Raw genomic sequence first — 12552 nt, forward strand, 5'->3', positions numbered from 1 at the left:
CATGGGAGCCCCTGAACCCCCTGTGGGACCCCAGCTTTTCCCCCGTGGGTTCTTTGGGAGTAAATGTCGGAAATCTGGGTTCAAGATGATTTTTGGAACGGCTCTTGTAGGAGGAGGCCAGTGTTGGGTTTCTCCAACATCCCTAGGACCGAAGTGGGTTTCAGGGTACCGGGTGCCGTCTCACGCATGTCCCTTCCCCATATCATCACAGAAGCACTACTCACATGCTTCGAGTTGGGACTGGCCATCTATGAGGCCCTCAAAACTTATTCCCACTGGTGGCTTTCATTTATCCAAACCGTGGAGCAAAATTGAGACCAGTTCTAGAAAGTTCTTCTGCATGGAGGTCTGCCTTGATTCTGGTTTTAAAGTTTTCAAAAGACAGGAAGAGATAACAAAAATAATAAAATATTTTATAAGGACAAGCTTACTATTTATATTCCCATGGAATGTTCAAATAAGGAAAAGGAGGCCAACCCAGGACAGGACCTGGGGCCGGAGGTAGGGGAGTGGGGATGGCTAGGCTGAAGTAATAGACCAAAAAGTAAAAATAGCAGGAAATGGCCTCCACGATTGGCTGTTTGGAATGTCATACGAAGCTATTTCAAGTTCACCTCCATCTCATTCATTCTAGTTTGTGAGTTAGCCGGGACTCCCCAGTTTAGAGCTCTTCCTGCCATGTCCACACAAACCTAGAACTTGTGGTTCAAGCTGTATGCTTCTCTTGCTACTTACGCTGAAAAAAATAGGTTGGAAATAAAAGAGGAGTTTGCCTTAATCTTTATATTTCACCTTTGTTACTCCTAACGACTCAAGCGCATTGAACACTGGTGGATAATTACCTTGCTTTCTCGTGTGTTCGTGTGCGTGGTTTAGGCCTCCTTCACCACATTTCTTAGAAACTGTTTATTAAAAAAAAAAAATGAGAAGATTGGCTTGGATGCCCTTTAACTGGTTAACCCCACAGAGTGAGGCCTAAGGAAAGAAATTTGGAGTATATGTTTCAGCTTTTTGAATACCCGTGGCTTTTCCGTGTCATGGTAATAGTAAAGGAAAGAAAGAAAGAGGCTTTTGTTTAATTTTTCTCCTCCCGACCTCGTTTTCCTCACCATGCTATTCTTTCCGTGGGTGGTGTCGAACTTGTAACGTAACTAACTGTCTGGTGTGGAAGTCTCACACTCCACACGTTTCAGGACTGGAATTGGGCGGGGTTTTTTTGTATGCAACAAAAATCCCAAGGCTAGTTAATAGCCTACCATGAGGCTTCAGGAAGATGTCAACAGGAACAATATGTTGACACAAACTGAAATTCTCCATCGGGGAAAATTTGTTTTCTACACAGGCTTCAGCTGGAAAAATCTGAAGAGCCCTATAAAATCTTGAATGCTAATAGAATTTTTTTTTCATTTAATAAATATTTATTGGGCACCTTTTATGTGCCAGACACTATTCTGGGTACTGAGGATACAAAAGTGAATAAAACAGGCAACCCACTTGCTCTCATGATGTGGGGGGGGGGGGGGGGCGGAAAGGATGGAAAATAAGTTACTGAATTAATCAATAAAGCCATTTCAGACAGTGAGTGGTAAGTGCTATGGAGGAAATCGACTGATGGGTAGAGAATGAGGTAGAAAGGCAACCAGGGAAAGCTTCTTAGAGGAGGTGACGTTTGAGACTTGAAGGATGAAGGGGTAGATAAGAATATGCATGGCAGAGGCTCAGGGTGACTTCAGATTAGGTCTGTACTAAAGGGGCATTCTGGAAACAAGAGATAAAAATCCACATCATGCCCAAGGGGTGTGTGTGAATTGGATGAGATTCTTTTATACAAAACTCAACCCATTTTGGGTTTCCGTGACTCATTGTTACTTCCTGCATCGCTTCACAGATCGTGTTCTTTTTCCAAGGCTGCCCAGCTAAACCGAGCTGAGGAAGGAACATTTCCCGTGCTCCAGTCTCGCTGGCTTTCCTCTCTGTGTTGATGTTGACATGAATGTTGCAGTTAGAAGATCCAAGTCTTGCTTTGATGCCCCTGGGCTGGGCTGTGGGGATGGGGATTGGAGGGGTAGGAGGTGATATTAATAGAGATCTATAGCAAGGAAGAAAGCCATGTCTCTCCTGTCCTGGAGTCATTTGAGAGAGGTGAAGGCCCCAGTGGCAGAGACCCCCAAGCTCTCCATGTAGCATGTCTGGGCCCCTTGTGGATGAAAATGAAAATTTCCTGTTGTCCTGTCCTCGGGGTTATGGAGATCATTCTCTGCATATGATCTAGCAAAAAGAAAAACAATTTGATCCACTCACACTCACTTTTCACATTTAAGTCTTATGTATTTATTTTTTAAGATAGTACATTGACATTGTTCAAAATTCAAAAGAACCAAGAGAATATACAGAGAAAGTCACACATTCCTGACCTCTGGGGCAACCAGTGATATGGGTTTCTTGGGTATCTTCACAGAGATAGTTTATAAATGTCTGCAGGTAAAAGGGGGAAAATGGCCTTTCCCCCATTTTATCAAATACACAGCATATTAAACGTGCTATATAAGTATATAAGTATGTTTATGTAATATATAAATATATACACATATACACAACGTAATGTGTTAAACATATACACAAGGAGCTTTCTAATTATTTTTACAGCTAAATAGTATCATATTTGTTTGACTATGCCTAACCAACTCACTGTTGGACATTTAGGTTGTTTCAACCTTTTGCTAATTTGTGATGCAATAAATATCCGTGTACATATGTCATTCACCATACATATGAGGGGCTGTGGGGTCTAAGGCTATGCTTTATAATTTTGATAGATAATGCCAAATTACGTTCTAGAGAAGTGTCACTCCCACTATCGATGAAATGTAATTTAAACCCAGCATCTATAGTTATCAGGACAAGCTTTCAGTGTAAGCCACTCTAGGTAGCTTGTTTAGGAAACTGGTTGGTAAACCCCAGCACATAGTACACTTAAGATTTTTTTTTAACACAATAAAGGCTTCCCTGCCAGAATTCAGAGTTCCAGAGAAAATACCGGTGCCTCGTCTCCAGGTAAATCGGAGTTGCCCCAAACTAGATCTTCATAGCCCTTACCCATCTACATCAACCATGTTCCAAGAATAAATAAAAGAAGTCCCTGTAAAAACTGCAGCGCAGGTCCTAACTCACTTAAGACGCATGAGTGGTGGTGTTTTATAAATTAAGTTTTTATTTTAAAGCAAATCCCAGGGGCGCCTGGGTGGCTCAGTTGGTTAAGCAGCCGACTTCAGTCAGGTTATGATCTCGCGGTCCGTGAGTTCGAGCCCCGCGTCGGGCTCTGTGCTGACAGCTCAGAGCCTGGAGCCTGTTTCGGATTCTGTGTCTCCATCTCTCTCTGACCTTCCCCCATTCATGCTCTGTCTCTCTCTGTCTCAAAAATGAATAAACATTAAAAAAAAATTTAAAAAAAAAAAAAGCAAATCCCAGACACTGTCATTTCACCCCTACATGTTTCATTACACATCTCTAAAAAAGGATGGTCATTTTCTTTTCTTTTTTTTTTTTTAATGTTTATTTTGAGAATACATGCATGCAAGTGGCAGAGAGGGAGGGGGAGAGAGAATCTGAAGCGGGCTCTGCTCTGTCAGCACAGAGCCCGCTGCAGAGCTCAATCCCACAAACTGTGAGATCATGACCTGAGCCAAAATCAAGAGTTCAGCACCGCAATGGCCATTTTCTTAAATAACCATACCCATAATGCTATTATCACAGCAAAAATATCAGTAGTTCTTCAGCGACATCTCATAGGAGCTTATACAATGAAATCTTCCTAAGTGGCTCGAGAGTATCTTTTGAAAATGACTTTTGTTGAGGTTAGAGTGGGAGAGAGCCAAAGCATAAGAGACTCTTAAAAACTGAGAACAAACTGAGGGTTGGGGGGGGGGGAGGGAGGGGAGGGTGGGTGATGGGTATTGAAGAGGGCACCTGTTGGGCTGAGCCCTGGGTGTTGTATGGAAACCAATTTGACAATAAACTTCATATATCGAAAAGAAAAAAAGAAAAGAAAACGACTTTTGTTCAAATTGGTATCTAAGCAAGGTCCTCAAGTCAGACATGGTTGTCCTGCCTCTCTCAATCTGGTGTAGCCAACTCCCATCACTGCCACTGACTGATGGAGGAAATGAAGTCTGTTGTCGAATGTCTCATATTGTGGATTTGGCTGTTTTCTTGCTGCCTCCTCCTCTTTCTGCTTCCCAATGTTAAATGAAAGGTCACACTAAAGGCTCAATGAGGTTCAGGTTCGGTTTTGTTGGCAAGAATGCTTCATTGGTGGTTCTGCCCAGGGAGGCCTTTAACATGATGAATTCTTCTGGACAGCAGCCTGTCTTCTCTTGAGCGTCACTTGAGAACATTTTTATCAAACATTTTTTAACTGGCTTCCTGTTTCCTCTCTTCTCTATGACCTCTTTTCTAGAACCAGATCAACTGAATCTCAGTTGATTAATAAGGAACGTGAATTAGAGATGGGAAGACAACAATCTGGCAAGTCCACGCTTGGGTGGTGCCTGCCTGCTGTTTCTCTTCATTTGTAGTTTTCAGTAGGCCAGTGTTGTCCGGTAGAACTTTCCGTGATGATGGTAATGTTCTATATCTGTACTTTCAGTATGGTAGTCACTAGCCATATGTGGCTAATGAGCACTTGAAATGCAGCTAGTATAACGGAAGTACTACATTTTAAATTTAAATAGCCACAGGTGACTGGTGGCTATCATACTGGATGGTGCAGCTATAGTCACTTTTTTCATTAAAAACATTTTTTTAATGTTTATTTGGAGAGAGAAGAGAGAGAGCATGCGTGCACGAGTGGGGGAGGGGCAGAGAGAGAGAGGGAGACACAGAATCTGAAGCAGCTCCAGGCTCACATCTGTCCGCCCAGAGCCTGACATGGGGCTTGAACTCATGAACCGCGAGATCATGACCTGAGCCAAAGTCAGACGCTCAACCGACTGAGCCACCCAGGCGCCTCTATAGGTGCTTTTAAATGACTTGAGGCACAGACCTTTTCCACCTCTACTGGGACCTAAATGCTTCTATTCCTTTTTAAAAAGTCATATTTTAGTTACTGCAATTGAGTTTTACGAGCTGCTCCTGAATTCAGTGGCAGTTCACGGGCCCCTAGTGAGTTACTAGTTGTACCAAATCTACCTGGACTTAACCCAGAGCAGATGATGGAAGAAAGTCACGACCCCAAGACAAAGCCATACTCAGGCTGGGAGCAGGGACTCATGTAGGAAGATGCTGCCTGTGCCAAAATGATAAGGACTCTTTGATAAAATAGTAAATATGTATTTGCCATCAGGATATGTGGTACAGGCTTCGTATTGCTTAGTAGATGCGTGAATGTAGACTTTGTCTGAAAAGAATCTCAAGGGCCAACGTTTCTTTTAAAACCATGTGCCCAATGTAACTGCTGTCCTCAGCAGTAGAGACACAAATGTAGATTTTACGTATGGATGTATTCAAACTGACAAAATATTGAACACCTTCGATTTTAAAAGTATCGGGCAAGGGGATAGGTATAAAAATCATTAAGATACGGTCTCTACCCAAAAGGAGCTTACCATCTAGCAACATTATTATCTATTGTGTATTTATTATGTGCCACGCACCTTTTATAACTCTCCTTTGATCCCGAACAGTCGTATATAGGAAAGGCATTATTAGCCCCGTTTTAGAGACAAGGAAGTTGGGGAAGGTTAAGGTACTAGGTCAAAGTTAGCACAGCTTACTCAGCGGAAAGAGTCAAGAGACGCACCTGGGCTCAAGCGACCATTCTGTTTCTCCAGGGCTATGGTGATGGTCTGTGATACAGCTTCAGGCCCCTGCTTCCAACCTGCCCCCTTACCATGTCACCTCTCTGCTCAAACCCTGCAGCGGCTCCCTCTCTCTCACCCGGAGTAAGAGTGAGATTTCTATACACGCCTACAATCACCTACGTTGCACACTCGTTACCTCACTGCTCTCTGCCTCACTGGTTCTGCTCGAGCCACACTGGCCACCTCAGGTTTTAGGGCCTCGGTACCAGTGAGTGGCTCTCGCAAGAGCGCGAGTCACCCGGGCATCTAAATGGCCCACTCCATCGTCTCCTGCAAGCATCTCACTAAATGCCACCTCTCAGTGAGACTTACCCTGAGCACGCATCCTGATGCCCTTACCCCACTTTATTTTGACTTGCATCACCTTCTAATAGGGTTTCTAATTTAATTATTGTTCATTGTCTGCCACTACTCCCCTACACACACACACACACACACACACACACACACACACACACACGGTATATGAAGGTAGGTTTCTCCCTCCACCCCCCCCCCCCACTCATTTGTTCGCAGCCGTTTTCCAAACACCTAGAACATGCCAGATACGTAGATATTTATCGACTGAGGTGCATGAAACTCATGTAGGCCCAATTTCAAGGCCACGCTTACATTTTATATGTAAACACATACCTGCTGTTTGAGCCTGTTAAGTTGTCCTGGTTACTTTAAAATGTGTGACTGCGTAGAATCATATAGGAGAGTCAGAGTAACACATGCAAATATATGTCAAGCCGGCTTCCTTTAGTTTGAAGATCACTTGGCTTAATACTGACAAAGCTGTCACCTGTAGCTTCTCGTAGAGCCAGATGTGATAGGGAATTGCGGGCTTGGAGCGCCCACATGTGAGGATACCGCCCCAGCACCGAAGGGTGGCTTCTGTGCGCGCGCACGCGCATTCACATGCGTGACCATGCTTGTTCTTTCCAGCCTCGTGGAAGACTGAGACACAAAAGGATGATTAAAGAACATGGTACCTCAGCCAGTATATGTAGTGAGGAAAAGAGCATGTGGTCTTAGAATTAAGCTGCAACTCTTGCCACCCCGCTATTCAAAGTATTTAATAGAAATCTTATTTCTCTTTTTGAAAAAAAAAAATAGGTTATTCTTGGTGAGAATTTGACTTCAAATTGCCCGGAGGTTATCTATGAAATTAAAGAAGAAACACCTGTTTTCTACAAACTGGTTCCTCATCCCAAGAAGAATATCTACATCTATCTAACAGCTGGGAAAGAGGTAGGCGAAAATACCGGGTACAGCTTCTGACTTACAAATAAAAAATTGTTTAATTAATGTCATCATCTAGTAGTGAAGCTTTTACTTTGAACTATCAAGTTTAAACACTGCTGCAGGCTTCGAGAAGACCTTCAGTGGTTCACAGACATGGAATTAAAAAACCTTCCTGTCAGTAAGTAAGCAAGAAATATTACCTATTTAGACAATTTTATTATTGGCTATATTTCCAATGCGAGGCTTTTCAGAGGAGGGTGTGCTTGCAAATGGGTGCATAATCAGCAACGTAACTGAATTTGCACATTTATTGTGTGGGCACTGAACGGTTAGATGCATTTATGAATATACCCAATGGGACTGGCTTTGGAATTGGGGGTTAATACCAGGCCACAGTCTCATGCACATTCATGAACCAGGAAATATATGGCACTCACCCTCCCTCTCTTAATTTATCTGGCTGTTTTCGTTTTTCTTCTTGCTTCTGCTTACTCAAATAAAAATAATAGCTTTTTATAGTTTCTTCATTTTTATAAAGTACTTCCACAAAGGAAAGAAAGCTAAGTTTTATTGAGTCCCTACTGACCACGTACTAGTTTTGTCTCTCTTAGATGCAGAGTTGTGTCTGTACGCACAGCTATAAAAACAATGTTGATGAAATATGCTACCAATTTAATGAGATAAAATTACCCTTGCTTTGTATATCAAGAGCCTAAGACTTGGAAAGGTTAAATGATTCAGTCAAGGAGATATATCTCCTTGATATCTTAGGTTCATTCTATTTTATATATATGTAGGTTGGGCCTTGTCCAGACTGGGACATCAATTCTGTCCTGACATCAAAGCCTGTGATAAATGAGATCGAATCCCAAACTTGTGAAAACTAAGCAGCCCATTCTGGCACGGTAATTCGGACCCATGGCCATTGGGGCAAACAAAGTGTGAAGAAGAGAATTCAGACTTGTGGAATTATATAATGGAATAACAGATGCCTTCGGTCCAACCCCATTTTCCATTCTTTTTATCTCTCGTTCTAAGGGGAACAGTGATGACAGCAAGCCACATGTGCTGTTGCGGTCACACAGTAGGCACACAAGCACATTGTCGTTTCCAGAATTCGCAGAATTGCCCTTTGCACGTGGAAGAGTCGTTATGTCAAAATGATCTCATTGAGATGAACTGTGGACCTGCCTGACGTTGGTAGACCAGTTGTTCACCATGCAGAATCTTCCTGAGCAGCTTGTGTCCCCGTTAAAACATTTTTTATTCTGTTTCTTCCCTGGGCTTCCCGTATTCGCGAGATTTTTGTCTACTCAACAAACTGCATATATTAAGTAACTATTCCCATTCCCAGGCTTTATTTATCAAGGGCATCTGAAAACTGCCAGCCGGAGAACGCGCTGTGCTGCCACACAGAGCTGATAAAATTCCAGCCCAAAGCAAAGACACTTGAAGTCTTGCTTAATCCGTGCATGTTTCTCCATTCAGCTTTTTGAAACATTGCAAAATGGCTCGTAAATTCTCGTTAGCACTTTCCTCCAAACTCAAGACTGTAAGCTGGGAACCACTGGAGAGACACGGATAGCTGACAGGTCCTCACTTTCTGGAAGATAAAGAGTTCTAGCCTCTGGTCATTCAAAGCCTGAAGCCCTAGGGAGGGTTTTTGACTGGGCATCAAAGCTGGTTATTCTTATATCCTTCACCTAGGTTTCCTGCTGGGGATGCTGTTAGTAAGATTCTCGTTGAGCCAGCATAACCCCTAGACAGGCAAAAACCTAAGGAGGATCCTTTCCTAGACTCTTGGGGGGATAGTAACAGCCAAACGAATATGCCCTGGTACATCCATGGAATACGTGGCCGCTAAAAATAACCATATGAAGATTTATGCATCGCTGTGGAATAGTCACTATCGTGTGTTACTAAGTTAGGGAAGCAGGTCCAATGTAGTACTAATTGTGTTCTCGCTTTTACAGAGAGAGATGTTGTTTGTGTGTTTAAGTACAGCGCGTAATGGTTCTCATGGAAAGTTCTAGAGACTCCTATCCCACTAAGTGTTCTGAGCCAATGTGGCCCTAGGAGAAGATGTTATTTAGTCTACCCCGCCTGGAGTATCATCATGCTCAGCATATTCAAAGGCTCTCAGAAGCCTCGTAGTAAGGAAATCTGTTTGCCTTTTAAGTGTAAGGTCTCACATGTTTGTAGGGCTGTGGAACCTTTGCCTCACACAATAGCAGTAGCCAACATTTATCGAGCGCTTAGTATCTGCCAGACAGTGAAATAACCCTGTGGAGTCCGCAGCACGGTCACCATTTCAGAGTTGAGAAAACAAGGTTAGAGAGACTACGTGATATTTATGCAAACCCCCCCAGAATTAAAAAGATGTTTTGTGAGCTACAGGGAAATCTCCACATTCTGCTTGATTCTGGCTCAGGCTGGTGGTCTGCCCCCGCGTCTTTCAGCAACATGGAGGACTGAGAAATAGACGGGTCTGTCCTCCATGTAGTCAACTTAGAATTGAACACTACTCCCCAGGATAGCCTATTTTCCTCACCAACCGTTTCTAGAACGCTCTGTGTTTCTAACCTTTTAAGGAAGTTACTTATACCTTCTAGCATGTACAGCTTCCTGGCTTAATGAGTTCCACAAGTTTCCTTACTACCTGCTGTGGGATTTTGCCCGCAGAAAATGCGCTGTGTGGCACTGAGGTCCTCCCCGACTCCCGCCACCCTGCTTCCAGGCTCTGACTGTCTCAGATGCCCGGGTGTGCCCAGCACGGGCACCTTGCCTGTGGGTTGCTCTTTCCTGACCACTGGAAGAGGCAGCTTGAGGGGCAGGCGATGATTTGAATACTCCCCCTGTTTCTTTTATGCCCAACTCCAGTGGAGGGAAGGTGAGCAAACGAGCCAGGAGCTGAAGAAATGGAGTTACCCTGACAGGGGTGTGGGATTCTCCTCATTTCCGTGTCCAGCGTCAGCCTTGTGCTGACACTCCTGGGTCAGCATGAGCCTTTACGTCCCCAGATGCTCATTTCCAGAGTGCCACTGACCACGCATTTAACTGTCTTTGTGTGAAGGCCAGGTGACCTGATTCCATGATCCCTTGGGAAGTCATTATTAGCGGATCAGACCCACCTGAGAGAGCACTTAAAAATGCAGATTCCGAGGCCTGGTCCCTGACCTGCCCAGCCCGAGTCTCCAGAGCAGGGACGGCAGGCCATCTGGGAACCTGCACTTTCCAAACCTCCCCAGGGGATTCGTACCCCGGAACTTGAGAACCACTGCCCAACGTCCTTACAGAGGCATTCCGAGTTCAAGTTGACAAATGTGCTCTCTTTGTGGCCCGTTATCAGATAAGGTGTTGTCGTTTTTGTGGCGGTGCTTAGAATTCCGTCTGAGCTGCTGTCATCTTCATTTCTAGGTGAGGAGAATTCGTGTTGCAAATTGCAGTAAACATAAATCCTGTACGGAGTGTTTAACAGCAACAGACCCTCACTGCGGTTGGTGCCATTCTCTGCAAAGGTATTTCCTGAATTCTTTCTCACCAACTCACATTTTCGAGAGAAAAAAAAAAAAGTGTCATGCAGCAGAACACTTGTTGCCCTACTTTGACGATCCGTGCCAATGACCTGGGGGAGCCGATCTCTTCGCCGCCTGAAATATCAGTGCGTGATCCTCATTAACTCTCGGAGATGTTCCCAGCTGGGCCAGTGCCGCGGGATCATTTGACCCGGACCACTCCGGGTGGGTTACCCGACCTGGGGGTGGGAACAGGGTGGGGACAGGACACCAGGAAGGATAGCCTGGAGCTGCCAATTCTGCTTGTACTTTCTACAGAGTTCTCCAAGACTCCAGAGAGAGAGAGGCAAAAGGTCTCCCCTCAGAGGAGATAAAAGAATAGGGATGTTTGAAAATTTCCCACCGAATCCTCGTAATGTCACGTACTCGGATGGCTCGGTGGAAGCCTTATTATTGATGATGTTGTCTCCTAATGCGCGGTACAGCTGTGGGCCTGCTGTACAATCTCAGTCTCCAGGCAGAATGTGCCCAGCCTGGTCTTGAATTACGATGTTCACTACCCATCCAGGCTCAGGGGCGACTTGTAAGCGCTCCCTCGCCATGGCAGCTCCCAGCGTGGCTGGGACCGGCCTGGTTGGATTCGCTGTTGCCATGGCAACCCAGTACTCGGGGCTCCCGCTACAGAAGCAAGGAGGAGAGCGCCGGAGCTGGAGCTCAGGCAGGGGAAAAAAAAAAAAAAAAACACACCATAACGGTGGCCGTCAGTTTGGTGCTTTCTGTTTTTAAGGGTCAAAAGGGATCAGGAGGAGTGGAACAGGTGCAGAGAAGCTGAAGGCTGAACAAGGGGCAGTTTGGGGAAAGCAGAGGGGACGGGGAAGAGAATCTGGGGAAGGAAGCCCAGGGCAACGAAGCGAGAGGGCGAGGCTACAATATAAGCGAGAGGTTCAGGAAACAAACTAAAAATGTGGGGATGGAATTAATTAAGAGTTCATGGAGGAAGTCAAAAGCTGAGATGCAGCAAGACGCATAATTGCCCTTGCCTTTTGCTGCGCTTCCTCACGGGGCTGTTTCTGTCAGAATCCCTGGCAGACAAAGGAAGCGGGGCCAGGAAAATTCTCATGAATAATTGTAATTGGGTAGGAACGTTTTCTTTCCGTCGCTTGCCCAAGTCTAGAGTTTAAGAAATTAACTGATCATCAACAGCGTTTCATTGTCACACACCCACTGAGCGGTTCCCCCGCACTCTTTCCGACCTGTTTCATCTATGTGCGTTTCCCACCTATATTTGTAGGGCTCCCCCCAGGCGTTAATTCAGTGGCGGTGGCAGTGATGAACTAGCCACGAGGAGCTCGTGGCTGCTATATGGCAAACACAGGTCTGGAGTTCACGGGCGATGTGTCCAGGCTGGAGAGATGAATTTGGGAGTTAGACATGTCTGGAGGGAGCTTACAAGACCAGACGAGGGAGGCCGTGTAGATTGAGGGGAGAAGCAGTTGGGGAACGAGCACTGAGGCGGTGCCGTGTCGAAGGGCCAAGGAGGCAAAGAGGAAACAAAAATGGGGAGGGAGCAGCCAGAAAGGGAAGAGGAAAGACCGAAGAAGGTGGTCTCCTGGATGCCAAGGGAAGAAAGAGGGGAGCAGTCCCCGGTGCCAGATGGTGCAGAGGGGTTGGGCAAGGGAAGTGCGCTGACCCACTAGACTCAGCAGGTGATGACCGGTGACCATGACAAGGGCAGTGTGGCAAGCGATAAAGCTGCAGGAGAAAATGATGAGGGAGCAGAGCAGAGACCAGTCTCCAGAGGAGCTTTGCCGAGGAAAACGGCAGAAAAAGGGAGCAGACGCTAGAGGAGAAAGTAAAGTCCAGAGAATTTGGTTGTTTTTGAGGCGCGTGAAATAACCCTGCGCTATGGGGCTGTTGGGGAAGTTTTAGTAAAACAATAAGAGAGAGAG

The 12552-nt window shown here is 45.2% G+C and overlaps 1 protein-coding gene across 1 annotated transcript in view; it reads left to right on the forward strand.

Moving 5' to 3' along the window:
- The window catches only part of PLXNC1 (plexin C1), a 147619-nt gene that overhangs the window by 27802 nt on the left and 107265 nt on the right, over window positions 1-12552 (forward strand). The window contains exons 3-4 of the mRNA XM_042992898.1: window positions 6960-7094; window positions 10506-10606. Of these exons, the coding sequence (XP_042848832.1) occupies window positions 6960-7094; window positions 10506-10606 (236 nt within the window). The remainder of the gene's footprint in view (window positions 1-6959; window positions 7095-10505; window positions 10607-12552) is intronic.

This window comes from Panthera tigris, chromosome B4, assembly GCF_018350195.1.
Source record: "Panthera tigris isolate Pti1 chromosome B4, P.tigris_Pti1_mat1.1, whole genome shotgun sequence".
In the NCBI taxonomy this organism is placed as follows: domain Eukaryota; kingdom Metazoa; phylum Chordata; class Mammalia; order Carnivora; family Felidae; genus Panthera; species Panthera tigris.